Here is a 15231-nt window from a genome sequence, read left to right on the forward strand (position 1 = left end):
TCAGGTGATGAAATGTATTAGTGAATAGAGCAAACCAGTCAATACTGGCAAACTACTGCTAGATGATAAAAAGACTGCAGATAAGAAAATAAAATGCAAGGAAAGGCAAAAAAAGAGTCATATTTATCATATTTATTATATATATATTATAGTCATATTTATTATTTTATTATTAAAAGAGTCATCTCATCTTATTTCATTTGCTTTACAATAAAATCAGAAAAAATCTATGAATTCTATCGCGGCTAGGAACGCAGGATTGCATCTGTCGTTTACGTGGGATTTGGGCATCTTATAACTGACAGTGGACTTTGCCTATCTTTATCCCTATCGTGAGGAAGAGTATGGGGATGGAGCACTTTCAAAAGTCTTCCCCTCTTCCTCTTGACACTATGTCTCTCGAAAGAAGTTTCGGACTGATCTTTGATTTAGAACCTCCATGCCACAAAGACACTTTACACTGACTAACACTGAAGACTTCTCAGACCTTCACAAAAAGTTATCCGAGGTTGGATGGTGTCTTTTGCTTTACAAAACGTGTGTTGGGCATTGATAATTTTATTTATAGTAGTTTCACATTATATTTATAATTGACAGGGTTTCTCAACAAAGGGGAAGATTTCGTAGTTTCAGAGTAGGAATGCAGTCAGTCTGCTTCACCTGCTTCCTGCTGTGACCTTAAAAGAAATTTAAATGTAGATAGATACATGTGCATGTATTTTTCAAGTTTTCGAAAACGGGGGAATGTTCATCAGTGGTAAAAGGAATGGATGGGCAAAACAGGTTGAGAACCACATGTCTAGAATATACCACATATTTTGTGAAATAACTATGTAATGATCATTGCTAACGTAATATAATTATAACTAACTATAATTATAATTTTTAATTTCATTAATGATTAAGTATCAGCATTAGTTAAAATTTAAAAAGTTGTTAAACTGTCCGTAAACTTCTGCGATGATAAAGAATTCACGGATCTGCAGTAAACACTTTTATCCAAAAATGGCAAAGTTATTTAGGAAGTTGTAGTTCAACTGCCTAGCTTTTAAATACACATTAAATTTTAAATCGCATAATATTCATTGAGAAATAGTTACAGTTGTCATTGGAGAATATTTTAAACAATTTTGAGTATGTTTGATTGAAATCGATGTTTACAGCATCAAATTCCTTTCTTTCAGCTAATGTTACCTATATATAATTAATTTTATGTCTGTGCATAGAATTCACTATCAACTCCATGGCTATTGAGGCTTTTCGACTTTAGAAAGGTTTAATGTATTTCGACGTGCCCTACGGGATCTTAAATATTTCGATCACTGCATCCTAATTATTTGTCTTCCACTAATGCACAGAAACAAACGGTTCAGAAAAGTTCCTAAAGATCTATTACGTGCATTCTAAATGTCTGTTAGATCTAAATGAAAACGAGTATCACCGGCATCGGTTGAAAAGTTCTGAATTAAGAAATGTAAATAAAACGTGAATCTCAAGGAACCGTTAACAAGCATTTGTTAGCAAACAAATCTAAAAATCTATTAGACAGTGAAAGGAACTTTTGCAGAATGTTGTTATTTACATATTTGTAAGGAAATGCATTTATGCTGGAAGCGACAGGACATTAACTAGCTTATTCTGCGAATCCTTATGAATCTTATTCCATGAATTTTAATCAAGGAAGTAAGATGTCTTTTACCGTTAATGTAAGATGTAAGTTTAATTTTATTTGATATGGAAGGATAAATTTCCAATTTTACCTGAATGTTATTCAGACCATCTTTAGAATAATATATGAAGTTTCCGAGTAATAAATGTTTAATGTACAAAAAATCGTTGAAGATAAAAGAAACTCAGTTGGGAATCAAGATTTTAATGCAAAATACATATAATATAAGGTGAGATATTTTATTATATTGTACGTAAATAACACATTATTAATATGAGATGTAAAACGGAACTGAAGGAGAAAAACACAGGCTTGTGTGGATCTGTTCGGTGTCTGCCGAAAACATCGCGGAGGTAAAAACACAAGCCGAAAACTTCGTGGTACAAAACATTGTGGGAGAAAAGAAAGCAAAGAGAAAACATCGCAATTCTGAAACATCGTGGCACAAAATATCATCATCGAAAATAAAGCGGCTCAAAATCTTTGCAGTATAAAAACATCGCCATCGAAAATATCGTGGTAAAAAATAAAATAACTACAAATCATTGCTTGACGATAACATCGCGCGCATGCATTTTTCAGGTTTTAAAAGCTGCAAATGCATTTTCGCATAATGATGTGGGAACGCAAGAAGAAAAGAGGGATATTTTTACTTTTATATTTCACATTTTTGAATGAACTAATAAATTTTTACTGAAAAAGTAAGAGGGAAAGTTAAGTACTTAAAAATTGAAAATAAGTAAAAAATTAATGCAACTTAAGCACATTCGAGAATTTTAAATGTACGTAGTTAATTTACAAAGGTCATTAATAAATTAATCTTTTTTTTATAAAGTTTTGCTTATGAGTTTTCATGAAAAATACAGCCTATAAGTGTTTAGAAAAAGGAAGATGAATAACTGCGTGAGGTTGCCTCTATAAAATTTGCTTAGTTAATTATCAAATTACTTTCTTTCACATTTGCTAATCTGATAATGATTTGGTGAAAATTATATCTTATTTTGTTTCCGTTTATTCTTGAAGTGTAGTTAATAATATTTCTTACGCTTCCAAATCTATATGCGACGTTTTTAAACGTTTACAACGTTTAAAAACTGAAAAACGTTATGCGTGCAATGTTATCGTCATGCGATGGTTTCTACATGCTTTATTTTTTACCACAATGCTTTAGACGACGATGTTTTTAAGATGCGAAGTTTTTGAACCGCTTTATTTTTCGAATATATTCGAAGACCTCACGTTGGAGTTTGAGGCTCAGTAGGCAATACCGGAAAAAGTCTCCCATGTCCTAGCATGAATGTCAGTCATTGTAATGATGCATATGGACGAGGAGACGAAATTAACCATCGTCGAAATTAAAAGGGTAGCCCTGAAAAGGCCTTTCCAAAATAAACCTTAGCACTTGTTGTTATATATTGTAACTATGCTTATTATGTTACGTATATATCTCCTCTCATATATGCACATATTTTGTACCTTGTTATGCCTTTTGGCAGGACCGGTGTCAATTTAATATTTCAAATTGCTCAAACTTATCCATTATTTACGCGCCTTTTTATTGTTTTGCCCTTTTAAATTTGTCACCGAAGGAAGTTATACCTACTTTATGTTTATTCTTCCAATTGCTATCTGTCTCCCTTTCAGGATATTTGTCCACCGGCTCGAAAGGCTTTCACCAGATGCTTCCTTCATTATTCGACTGTTTCACTATACTTTTAAATTCTTATCTGATATGAACATGTTTTTAATAATTTAATGTTAATATCTTGCTTAACTTTATTGCCTTTTTATTATAATTTAAAGATTTACCTTAAAGTTATTTGTGACAAAATTTTTTACGTTACTTGTTACTTAAATTTCTTCATATAGCTCAACTGTTTTTTTTTTTTTTTTTAAATTTAGAAATATCCTTTGTGATTTCTTTGTGCACACATAATAAGTAATTTTTTAATTTTGTTCGATATGGGTAGTGTCTACACCATTCCTCCGTGAAACAAGGACTATATTTTATACCGCGATGTTTTAGAACTGCGATGTTATTTGTCTCTTTGCTTTCTTTTCTCCCCACAATGTTTTGGTACCACGACGTTTTCTCCTTGCGTTGTTTTCTCCGCGACGTTTTCGTCCGCGTTGTTTTCGGGAGTAACCAATTTTTTTTGAATGAATGTCAAAAGAAAATCGGATTAATTTACCACGTGCTTCTATTAATTTAATTTTTCCACCCTACAGTTTGTGACTACTTCACACTTTCCAAATACTGAAGCTCGAAATCTGAGTATTCCGAGCTCCAAATTTTAACGCTGGAATATCCCAAAACTTTAAAGTTCAGTTAATCAGGCTTGAAACTTAAATTATGCATGCCGTAATTTACTGAAGATAGTGTTTTTATGCGTCCGAACTATCAACATAAACTTTTCAGTTTTAATCAATTTAGGTTATTGAATATTTTATCGCCATACTTATATAAGGATTATTTACCGACTATCTCTCTTATGGTTTGCTGTTAGCAAAATAAATAAATAAATACTATGTAATAAATATAATTTAATAGAGCAAAGGCTGCTAAATATTGATATGTTGCATTTTACCGTCTATTTCTCTTCTTTTTTTATTAAGTTTATCTCTCGAATATCGTAGGGAAATAACGTGGTGTATACCGTTTCGGATGAGAGTCTTTACTAGCACATTAAAAGCAGCAGAATAAATGGAAGTACTAACATTACCGTGTTCTGTATTTCATAGAATTTATTAATTTTTTATTAGCTTTTTATTTATACCATGTACTTTCTTATTTGTGCACAAAGTTTACATTATTGCCATGAATTGTTAGTAAAAGTTTTTAAACGTATTCTTATAAAACTCAAGGAAAAAATATCTGAATAATATACAGCAATGTCCACAGTCACGAGCATTAGTTTTTTCAATTATTTTTTAATCGCGACTGTTATCCTTAGTACATAATGTATTGTTTATAATTAAAGTAGAACAATTGATAATGCAATGCCTTATTATCCACTTCAGTGCTCTTATTTTGCACGTAGTTATGTTTTTTTGTGTGTGTTTGGTGTGTGCTTTCTCAATGCTATTCTTTGTATTTAACGTTCGGATAGTTTTGATCACTCTTTCTAGTACGATTTCTTGCAGACGGTGGAAGAATCTTGCCGGGAACAGCGTATCTGCAAAGTTAAGACATCCCCGCAGACATTTGGTAATGACCCGTGTCCTGGAGTCCGGAAATACGCAGAAGTCGCTTACAAGTGCAGACCCAGTGAGTAATCCTCAGATTTGTCTCAATTTGTCACTAATTTCTTATGCTAAATTAAGTCTAAATCGCCGTTGTGAATTTACTGAGTAGTTTAGAATTATCTGACCAGGATCTCTAACTGCTCAGAAAATATCTTAATCTGTAGAATGCCGAGAGCCCTGAAGCATTATTAATATAGTATTTGTGACAGGAGATACTGAAGATCTGTGTATATATTATTGAGAACATAATTCAGTGATATTGTTGGCAGCAGCAGTTCAAAAAGCGTATATAAATTACATTAATGTATCTAACATGTCTTTACAAAGAATGAGAAGGAAGAATCAGCATTTCTTTCAAAGGTAAAGTCAGCGAGATTAAATTAATTTTGTATAAATCGAAATGATTTCATTGTAGAAATTTTATAATTCAAAGCATTGCTCAGTTTAGTGGTTTCATTAACGGGAATATTTGAATTCATAATTTAGACGAAAATTTGGTATCAAACCAATTTCTAACTTTCGATTCCAGTTACTAAATCTGAATGTTACATTTTAATTAACCTGAATTTATCAAGTAAAGTCTCTGAGACCTAAAGATTAATATAAAATTCAACTCCCTTTGTACTAACGAATTTACCTTATTTATCATGTAAACTCTTCAGGTGTAAATCTGTCTCAATACATCTCATCTAGACTAAATAAGTTATGAAGTAGTTCAGCAGCAACCAAAAGCATTTTTATCATGGAAAAAAGCATATGAGAAGTTTTATTATTCTTGTTTGCTCTGCCCCTGCTAAAAACGATATTTAATTTCTATATTTAGGCCTTTTTTTAATATTCGTTTTCTAAGGGCAAAACATGATGAAATATGAAAGCTTTCACATTTTATATTACGCCCAAAGACGTGTTTGTTTCATTTACATGCACATACACATTTCGAGAGCATTTGGGCTAGTGTTCTGTAAACCAGCCTGTCGTTAGAATTTACAATACAGTCTCTTGCGCTTGAGATTTTTTTTTTTTTTTTTTTTTTTTCCCTGTGTGTTACCATTGCTCACTTCGAAATCATTGATTTTGTTAAAGTTTTTCAAAATATGAAATATGCCATAAAAATTGAAATTCAAAATTCGGGCTTCCCCGGTGTTCATATTCGTGTGGAGGACTACGTTATTCAAAATTTGATGGCTCTAGGTACAGTAGTTCTTTCACCATACGAAAAACATGCATGCATGCAAATTCTTCGTTATTTAATTTCTTTAAATATAATACAGGGCAATAATATTGATGACAACAATTTGAAAATTAATTCAGACTTTTATAGGGATTCAACACAAAATCCTGTTTTGAGACTAATAGTCCTTCTGGGTTAACGTTATTTTGGGCTAATTAATGTCAGATTAAAGGCAACACAATAGTTATATCAAATTCATATAATCTCAATACGATGTAACAGTGCACGTTTGCTCTAATAAATTCAAAAACAAGTCAAAATTTCTAATCCATTTAAATTTATTTCCAAAAGTGCGTGTATTTGTTTCGAATAAAGATTACTTATTAATGGAAATTCTAATAAAACATGGGGATTGGTATTAAATTACATTCCCAAAATAATTTTGCTTTGATTTTATGCCATTTAACAATCACACTGTGTCTTCATAAGTACTTCCTTTCAAATTACACACTTAAAATAACGTGTTAATTTTTTTTACTGTAAATTGTTCTTCGTATATCTTAAATGACTTTCCATGCTTCCACGTACTAGAGCTGCAAATTGCAAAATTACATTTAAGCAAATAACAGACATTAAATTCTTTTATGAAATCAAAAGAAGGTTACGACGTAGAAAATTTTTGACCACGATGAAAAGTTATCGCCCTTTTACCCCATAATTAATTCATAAGTAGCCACTTTTCTGAAGTTGGAGAATTATTTTTAAAGCGTTAGCTAGCTTAGAATATTTTACGATTAAAATTGTGATTATAGTGATTAAAGAAAGTTTCAGTTGGGCTTCAATTTTTAAATCGAGTTTAATTACTTTATGTGTTAACATCATCTTAGCACATCAAGTGCCACATTTATTAGGACACTAAAGGATTCCCCGCCCTCTTTTCGATAAGCGTGGGTATTTCCTTACGTATTTAATTATTTATCTCAGTTAAAACTCTAGTTTAATGGAAGCGGTTATGCACAGGAATACATAATGGAATGCCTCACATTTGTTAAAATGCTTAACGAATTCGAATAATAGCCATAAATTCAAAATGTCTGAGTTTTCCTTATTATTCTTGATTTTTAGGTAATGAAACTATTCGTTTCTTTTTAAAATCTCCTATAATTTTGCAAATTTTTTTGCTAAATGTTCGAAAATATTTTGAGTGACCTGTACATTTCGAGACTGTTTTTCCCAAATGTAGTTAATTTTTAGAGTAAAAGTAACTTAATATTCATCACGTTTTAGAACAACTTACACTTCAAATATGTTAGAAAGCATGTACATCTTTCGAAGAATATATAGTTCTATCATTTCTAGAAGATTAAATGTATAAATTAAGTAACGACTATGAATATTATTGAGATAAGACTGATAAAAACGAGCTTAGGCAAAGTCAAAAATGATTTAAGTTTATTTGAATCGTTATGCATATGTAAAGAACACTTTCCTGGATGAAGTACACGATAAATAAATATCGATCACAAACTACCGATGAAAATTTACATTCGGTATTAGGATGTGTGCTGCAAGTGATTTGGAACCTAATTTAGATGAAATAATCACAATCTGACATTGAAGTTTTCATATTCCTTGAAATTTAGGTGTGCATTTTATATTTCATTGGTTGACCTATATGCGGGACCATTGCCGCCACTGTACATTTAAAGTAAAACATTTAATGCATAAAATGCTGTTTTAAATTGTATTTCTTTTAATATTTCTACCGGGAAGGTGTGCAGGCAAGCCTCCACATTATTCAGCGTCAGGTGTGCTAACCGCAACCACACAAGGACAAGGCGAAAAAGGTTGCAACAACCGGTTGGGGTTCGGAGGTGTAAGACGGCCTCTGGATGTCCTCACTCTGGCCGATGCGATGAGCCCTTTTTTTTTTTTTTTTTTTTTTTTTTTTCTCGTTTGCTGCTTCGGTCGATGCTGAATAATTTGTTCAACCACTTTATCCTTTTGAGAAGTCTTCGTGTATAATCCTTTCCTGATTTAAAGAAGGAAAGAAAAAGAATGCCATGGTTAATCAAGTACGCTTAATTACTACCGTTAAATTTTGACTGTTCCTTTTTCACCGACACTTTGTTTCACACTGATGGAAAAAGATTAACTTTAATCTGAGTGCAACGTTTTTTTGGTTATGCGCATTACATGTGCTAGATATTCCAATCCTGATTTTCTTTAAGGCCTACATTCGTCTGTCTGGCTGGTAGTTTCTTAATTTATATAAATGCTTATTTAGAAATGAAGAAATTATTAGAATTTTATTAACAGAATAAAAGAAAGAAATAAGAAAAATAAAAAATAGAAAATAAGAAAAATAAAATATTTAGAAAGAATAAAAATTAATTGATTTTGTGATATCTGAATTATCATCCTTTGAGGTAAGTCACTTTGATTTCATATTTCTTTTCAAGATCACACACTTCTATCTGCACATTTGTAAGTATTATGGCTTATTGCATCCACAACGCAGTCTACTAAGTAAGGAATTCATTTGAATTCACATTTAATAATCCTTTAACCCACACCACCTAATTAATACATTTGGTCTTCTTATTACAGGAGGGATATTCGTATGCCCACATAGAGTTTTGAAAAATAACAGAAGAACCGCATAAGCACATCGTCACCCAAACACATTGCACATTGTGACGGCTCTTCCACATGAGACACTCAAAAATACCTTTTTTTCCGTAGTTAAAAGCATTTGCACACATTTGCTTTAGAGCAAAGGTTTTACATTTTATAAATGCAATTTATAAACACATACTAACGAGCTCAGGTTATTTTTAGTTTGCCAGATTAAAATATGTTGTTAAGTTTCAGCAGGAATTCGGGAAATTCTGGTAGTTATTTTTATTTTTACGTAATGTTGAAAGTTCGTGGAATTATTGTACATAAAAACAATTTAATATTTATACATACTTTACCGATATTATATCACAGCAATTAAACCGTGCTGATTTAAAATTAAAGATAAACTTGGCTAACTTCTAAAATTTTAAAATAAAAAATCAGTTTAATTTAATTCCTTTTAAACATTTTAAATCGGATTTTGTTGAACTTCAACATTGTATGTGATTAATAACTTGAAGTACGAGGGCTGTTTTCTGTTAAGTATCGAATAGCCTGGATAAAAATGAAGGGAATTTTTTTTCTCTATGTTTCGTTTCTTATATAGGATGAAAAGACTGTTAAATAATAATATAATCTTAAAAGAGCGTTCTAATACGATTTTCATTTTATGATGCTCATTTTTGATCGTTTTCTAACGTGTTGCCTGATTGTTCGGTTCGTCTAAATGGAACAAATTAAACCAGCGCAAATCTAGATTACCTGTATACATATGCCTAGTGATAAAATGATTTAAATTCCTTTTGTTTAAATTCTTAGTTTTATAATCATTTTTCTTTTACTTTTGCAAATTTATCAAATTAAAAATTGTTCAGTTATGAAAGTTTTTGTTTAAATTCTAATGTAATAATTGCATCACATAATGCGTCATGCATATTCGGTATGCTATGCAATGATATTAAGATATCCTTGCACTATGATTCAGGTACATCGTATTAAACCTTATAAAAAGTATAGAAATTTTTTAAAAACTAAAACATTGTTTTAAACGTAAAAATGTATATAAAATTCATATTGCTTTTAAAAGAAACGATTGATAATGTTCAAGCTACATAAATTTTCGTAAATGCTTATGCATTCTTTATTTTTGTAATGATTAGTTGTTTCTAATTTTTAATTCTATAGAACAGTTAATATTTTTGAATATTTGGTTTGTATGCTGACCCCTCCTTAGTAGCTGCTATTTAGATTCTATTTCTTAAAAGACAGCATCTTATATTTTTAAAATAAATTTTTGGCGTTTAATACTAGCAATGCATATTGTACTTGTATCTGTAATGTAAAATGTGATTTCCTGCCCCCAAAATAACGATACTTCTCAGGAATTTAGAGGGAACGAAGAGAATATTCTTTCTTTTGTTTCTTAAATATATTTAAAGGAAATATTGTTTTATATCTAAAACTTTATATAATTTTTTCGAATATGACTTCAGGCTTTATTTTCAGTTTTTAGAACAATAACAACATTTCCCTGTTTTGCATTAAGTTATTTCATTGTGCTGCTCTTTTCTTTCAAGAATCTGCATAATTTAGGTCAATATTAGAAAAATGCACATTATTCAAAACGTAAATGTAGCAAAGTATGCAAGCCTTAAAAGTAGAATGAAATTCTCGCTTAAATTTCATCGCGTTAAAAAAAAGAGACGTGTCATGCCTTGTTACTGGCGGTCCAAAAAAAACCCCATAGAAAAGTGAAAGATTTGATTTGAGATCTTTCAAAGAATCTATAGTATTTCCTTATCAGCTTAAGTAAAAGGTTCGCGAAAAAAGTTCTGAAAAATAAATTTTTAGATGCAGTATCTAGAGCTACTCCTTATAAGGATTTCTTTGCCTTCTCCCTGTACGTGCCGTGAAACGTGTGTACAGGGTATGATGTGCATTTATTTGAATACTCTTCTGTTAAGAATATTAGGGTTTCGAGTTCGAACCATCAGTTTGTCCAAATAAAATTCTTTCTTGTTAAAATATTTTCCTTTGCGAATGAGAAATTTATTTAAAGATAAATAGGTTTTATATTTTCATTTAAACTGACAGGGATTTAGAATTACAGTGTAGATATTTAGAATTCGAATCACCAGTTTGACCAGCTAAAATTTCACCCGATCAAAAACTTCTATGCTGCGAATGAAACTTTATTTATGGATAAATCAGTTTTACGCATTCATTTAAATAAATTGTTGTAGGGAAAAAACTTTATATGATTGATTTTAGATTAAACAAATTTTAAAAGTAGATAATTTTCTTTCTTTAGGACATTTAACTAAAACTTTTAAAGTAACTCATTTTTACAAATGTTTTATTTCATTCTTTTTAGTCTACTTAAAGGCGGGAAGTGTTAAAGAAAAATCTCTGACTCTGAATGTGAAAAAATTATTTCTTTTAATCAGCGTAGAAACGAAATATGCAAGAAGTCTTTTTTTTTTCTTTTTCAGATTTTTTTATCTATCCTATGATTAAGATTACGCGCAATTCATTTAAATTTATGTTTAATAATAGAAAACTGCTCTAATCATCATTTAAAATCACGCGTCCTCCTCTAATAGGTAATGAAAGATTAAATATTCTGTCTTAAAAATCTATCACTACTAACAACTACACATAAGGCTAATACTCTACTCGACATTGAAAATGCGACACCAATAAGGAGTGGCCAGAAAGTGATGAAACTCGGCAAACATAGACAGTGATCTTTATTTAGAAATAATATGCGTAATACAGAGCAAGAACAGCTTCGGTTGAATAGGTTTTAGGGCCACCTTGGATGGCGATACATAAAGCAATACGTGTAGGTACACAGTCAATGAGACAACAAATGGTGTTCGGAGGAATGGCTCTCCATTCCCTGCCATTCATTTGCCACAGTTTATCTTCTGAACGTGGCAATGACAGGGTCTGCAAATGGCATCCAGTCACATTCCAAATGTGTTCGATTGGTGAGAAAACGGTGGCCAGAGAAGCATTTGCAACCTTGAAGAGCACGTTGGCTGATGACAGCAGTGTGTGGTCGGGCCTTCTGATAAAGGACGCTGGGCACTCCCTGAAGGTAAGGACGTGTCACCGGCCGCAGCACATCATTCATGTATCGTTGCGCCGTCATAGTGCCCTGAATACGAACTAGAGTTGACCTGGAATTATACGCAATTGCGTCCCAGACCCTGATGACGCGTTGTCGAGAGATGGGGCTTTCCAAAATTGCTGCCAGATTAAACTTGTTTCCACATCGACGCCACACCCGTGCGCGGCGACTGGCATTGGAGAAACAGAAGCGTGACTCATCTGCGAACACAACCCTGTGCCATTCCGTTGTCCACATCTCTCGAACTCTTCCACCATTTTAGACGTCGGTGTGTATGATGTGGGGTTGTGGCAGTCTTCTTAACGGACGCTAGGAGTGCTGGTCGATATAGAAACGTACAGGGTGTCTTGAATATGCTGCAGAACGGAGGTAGAAGTGGTTTGCGGGTGCGCCACCGCTTGTCGGTCCACGCGTGCTAACGTCACTTTGGCTGCACCGGCACCTCCAACCGTCGTCGCCACAGCCATTGCACTGTGGAAGCGTCCAGATGTGTGTCAGCTGAGATTTTCCCTTTGGACCAACCTGCCCTTCTCAGTCCGATCACCACGCCCCTCGTAAAATCGTCTGCCAGCTGGAACTGCCTCCGTTGACGACGGCCTGGCATTCTCTTCAATAACACGCGTCGTCTGAGACAAGAACAAATTTCCTACGATGCTTTCCATATCAGAAATAACGGTACAAAAATTGGAACTTCAGCAATTTATAAGGTATTTTTCCCGCCTTCTTAGCGAGCCTTCGTGGTGTAATTGTCTGCACTCTCAGCGGATAATTGAGAGGTCCGCGGTTCGATTCCCAGCGAAGGCGTTGCTAATTTTTCATCTTTCCTGCTTCCAAAAAATACCTAATGTCTCTACAAATTTTATTCCTTTGTATCTTCTTCAACGTGCACTGCAGATCTGCGCATTTCACATCATTCGCATAACTCGGTGACGTGTGTCTACCCTGAAATTTGCATAATTTTCGGGCCACTCCTTCTTGGTGTTGCATTTTCAATGTCAGGTAGTGTATATCCAACGACAGTTTAAAAAAAGTGCCGAAATCTTCAATGTGGAAGGTTATTTTTCTATCTGCTCGGTTATGTAAGGATCCAACCTTAGCCATAAATTATTGAAAATTTAAACGAGGATATATAAAAACAATTAAGCAATAAATAAAAACATTCCGTATCGAAATTTTGACAAAAACGTTTCAGGAAAATTTGATTATCATGAGAAATACATGCAAGTCAGAAATTTCAAGAATATCGGATCAGTTGGAAGTAACTAGATATTAATTTCAAAATGTAACCCAGAAAAAAAAAGAGTTAAAAGGAGGGAAGGGGAGAAATTAAAAAAAGGAAATAAATTAAACCGTTTTATTATCTTTTACCTTATATGTAGCTTTTAGCTTCAAATATATTGTTTACGACTTGAAATCTCCTAAATAACTAAATAAAGTAAATAAACTAATATTTCACAATATTTTTTAGAAAATATTTTCAGATTAATTAGGTATTTGCAATTGATATATGCAGAAGGAATATGCAGATTTTATTGAAAAGTTAATAAATCTAGCCACTTGAATGAATTGAGGAGGAAAAAATAGAGCAATAAAAAATCAATCAAAGACGCTATTACGACCGTTATTATAACTAAAGGTTTGGCGTTCAAATTCTCCAATCTCAGAAATCTTAAAAAAAATACTTGATTTCCGAAAACTTGCATTTTTGCGCTTTTTTCGTTATGTAAATCTATTGAATCTTAATTCAAAAAACTGGTGAACGTGTTAATTTAAAACTTTGGAACGATTAGGTTTATTGATATTTAACTGATGAATTCATTAAAAAAAGGGAAGTAGGGAAGTGACTGTCGCAATATCTGTGGACTTGAATCATCTATATTCCCACGTGGCTGCATTAAGTGCCACACTCTTAATTTTATCAAGAAAGCTTAGTGTTTCATGCTTAATGCTTCTGTATTAACTCTTGAAATAATTGTCTGTCCTCCATACGCGCTTTGAATTAAAAAGATTTCGGAAAATGTAAAAAATCTGGAATGATACTCAATTATTTTTTTGTCAAATTGTAATGACAAAAATGGAATTCAAGATTCAAGAGTTTTAGTACTTCATCTAATGAATTTCGTTTTTATTATTTAAATACATGTTTTTACATTTGTTTCTTATTTAATGCATATTTGAAATTTCTCATTGAAATATTCAGGCCTTTTTTTTCTTATACGAAGCAGTTTTCCTTATAGGTTTTATATGAAATATTCAATGTGTTTGAAATTCGAAAAGTATGAGCGATTCAAAGTTCTTTAGCATTCGGACTCAAAAAAATTCGGATTCAGCTGATGCTAGTTCGTAGATAAGTTACATTGATGAAATTCAAATTATGCTTTTCGTGTCTCTGAGAAATGATCTTTTAGCTATATTTTTCATTCTTTCTTCCGGCATTCTCTTTCTGTGTATGTATGCATTGTTATGAAATATCGAATATGGTTCTAAAGCAGTTCTCTATTCCATCGTTAAATTATATATATTTTTTGCGTCAGAAATTTTCTTATATTATTTTATGTATGTGCGTTTTCTGATTATTAACATTTGTGTTAGTGTTTCTGATTATTAATATTTGTGTGAAGAAAGTGTAGTTACTCTCAATGCGTGGGAACACTTGCGTTCGAATAACATCACATTTGGACAAAACAGGGAGTTGCTCTTGAAATTTCTAAATAACATTAGTTCTCAGCTGATTTCATCACTGTTGCGATTACCACAGATATAGCATGGCTAGCTGCATATTTTATACTCTGTTTGGCTATTTGAATATGGCAACGTTCGTGTGGACTATGCCCCTAAGGGTAGAGATGCTTTTCTGAAAGGCCTTTTAAGGGAAACTGCGTGGTATTCACTCTACTTCTCTGCATCTCTGCACCCTCATGAGCACAACAGGCCTGCTATTAAGGTTAAACTGTTATTGCTTCTTCGATGGAGGAGGAAATCTACTATCTGTGCAGTACGCCTAAAGCCTTGGAGAACTGGCCAGACGACATAATGTAAAGAAATGTCGATGACTTGCATGGGCATAAAAGGCCGTTGAAAGAAATGTATTGCATTTCTGTGTTGTTACAACGAGTGAACAGTGTATCATAAGCTTAAAAGTTGCACTGCATAAATTGTACGATTATTTGCATCAACATCATAGAAACACATACTGTGTCAAATATTATAAAAACATTTTGCAAAGTATATGGAAATATCAAAATAATAATTCACGTCAGCATAAAATCCAACCGTACAGCCAGCACGTTCACCTCGTTTAGAACCAGGGCCAAACTACCAATACTTAACAGGCTTAAGCATACAACCACCGATGAGGCCAGCATATTTTATTATTGGAATTGACGT

General features: G+C 32.5%; 1 protein-coding gene across 2 annotated transcripts in view; it reads left to right on the plus strand.

Moving 5' to 3' along the window:
- The window catches only part of LOC118188548 (protein eva-1-like), a 596222-nt gene that overhangs the window by 446996 nt on the left and 133995 nt on the right, over nt 1-15231 (plus strand). The window contains exon 3 of one of the 2 annotated variants that reach the window (XM_085823764.1): nt 4799-4937. In XM_085823764.1, the coding sequence (XP_085679890.1) occupies nt 4799-4937 (139 nt within the window). The remainder of the gene's footprint in view (nt 1-4798; nt 4938-15231) is intronic. The other variant, XM_085823765.1, reaches the window with a different exon arrangement.

This window comes from Stegodyphus dumicola, chromosome 9, assembly GCF_044657685.1.
Source record: "Stegodyphus dumicola isolate Sdum_Otavi_A_Nest chromosome 9, ASM4465768v1".
NCBI classification, from domain to species: Eukaryota; Metazoa; Arthropoda; class Arachnida; order Araneae; family Eresidae; genus Stegodyphus; species Stegodyphus dumicola.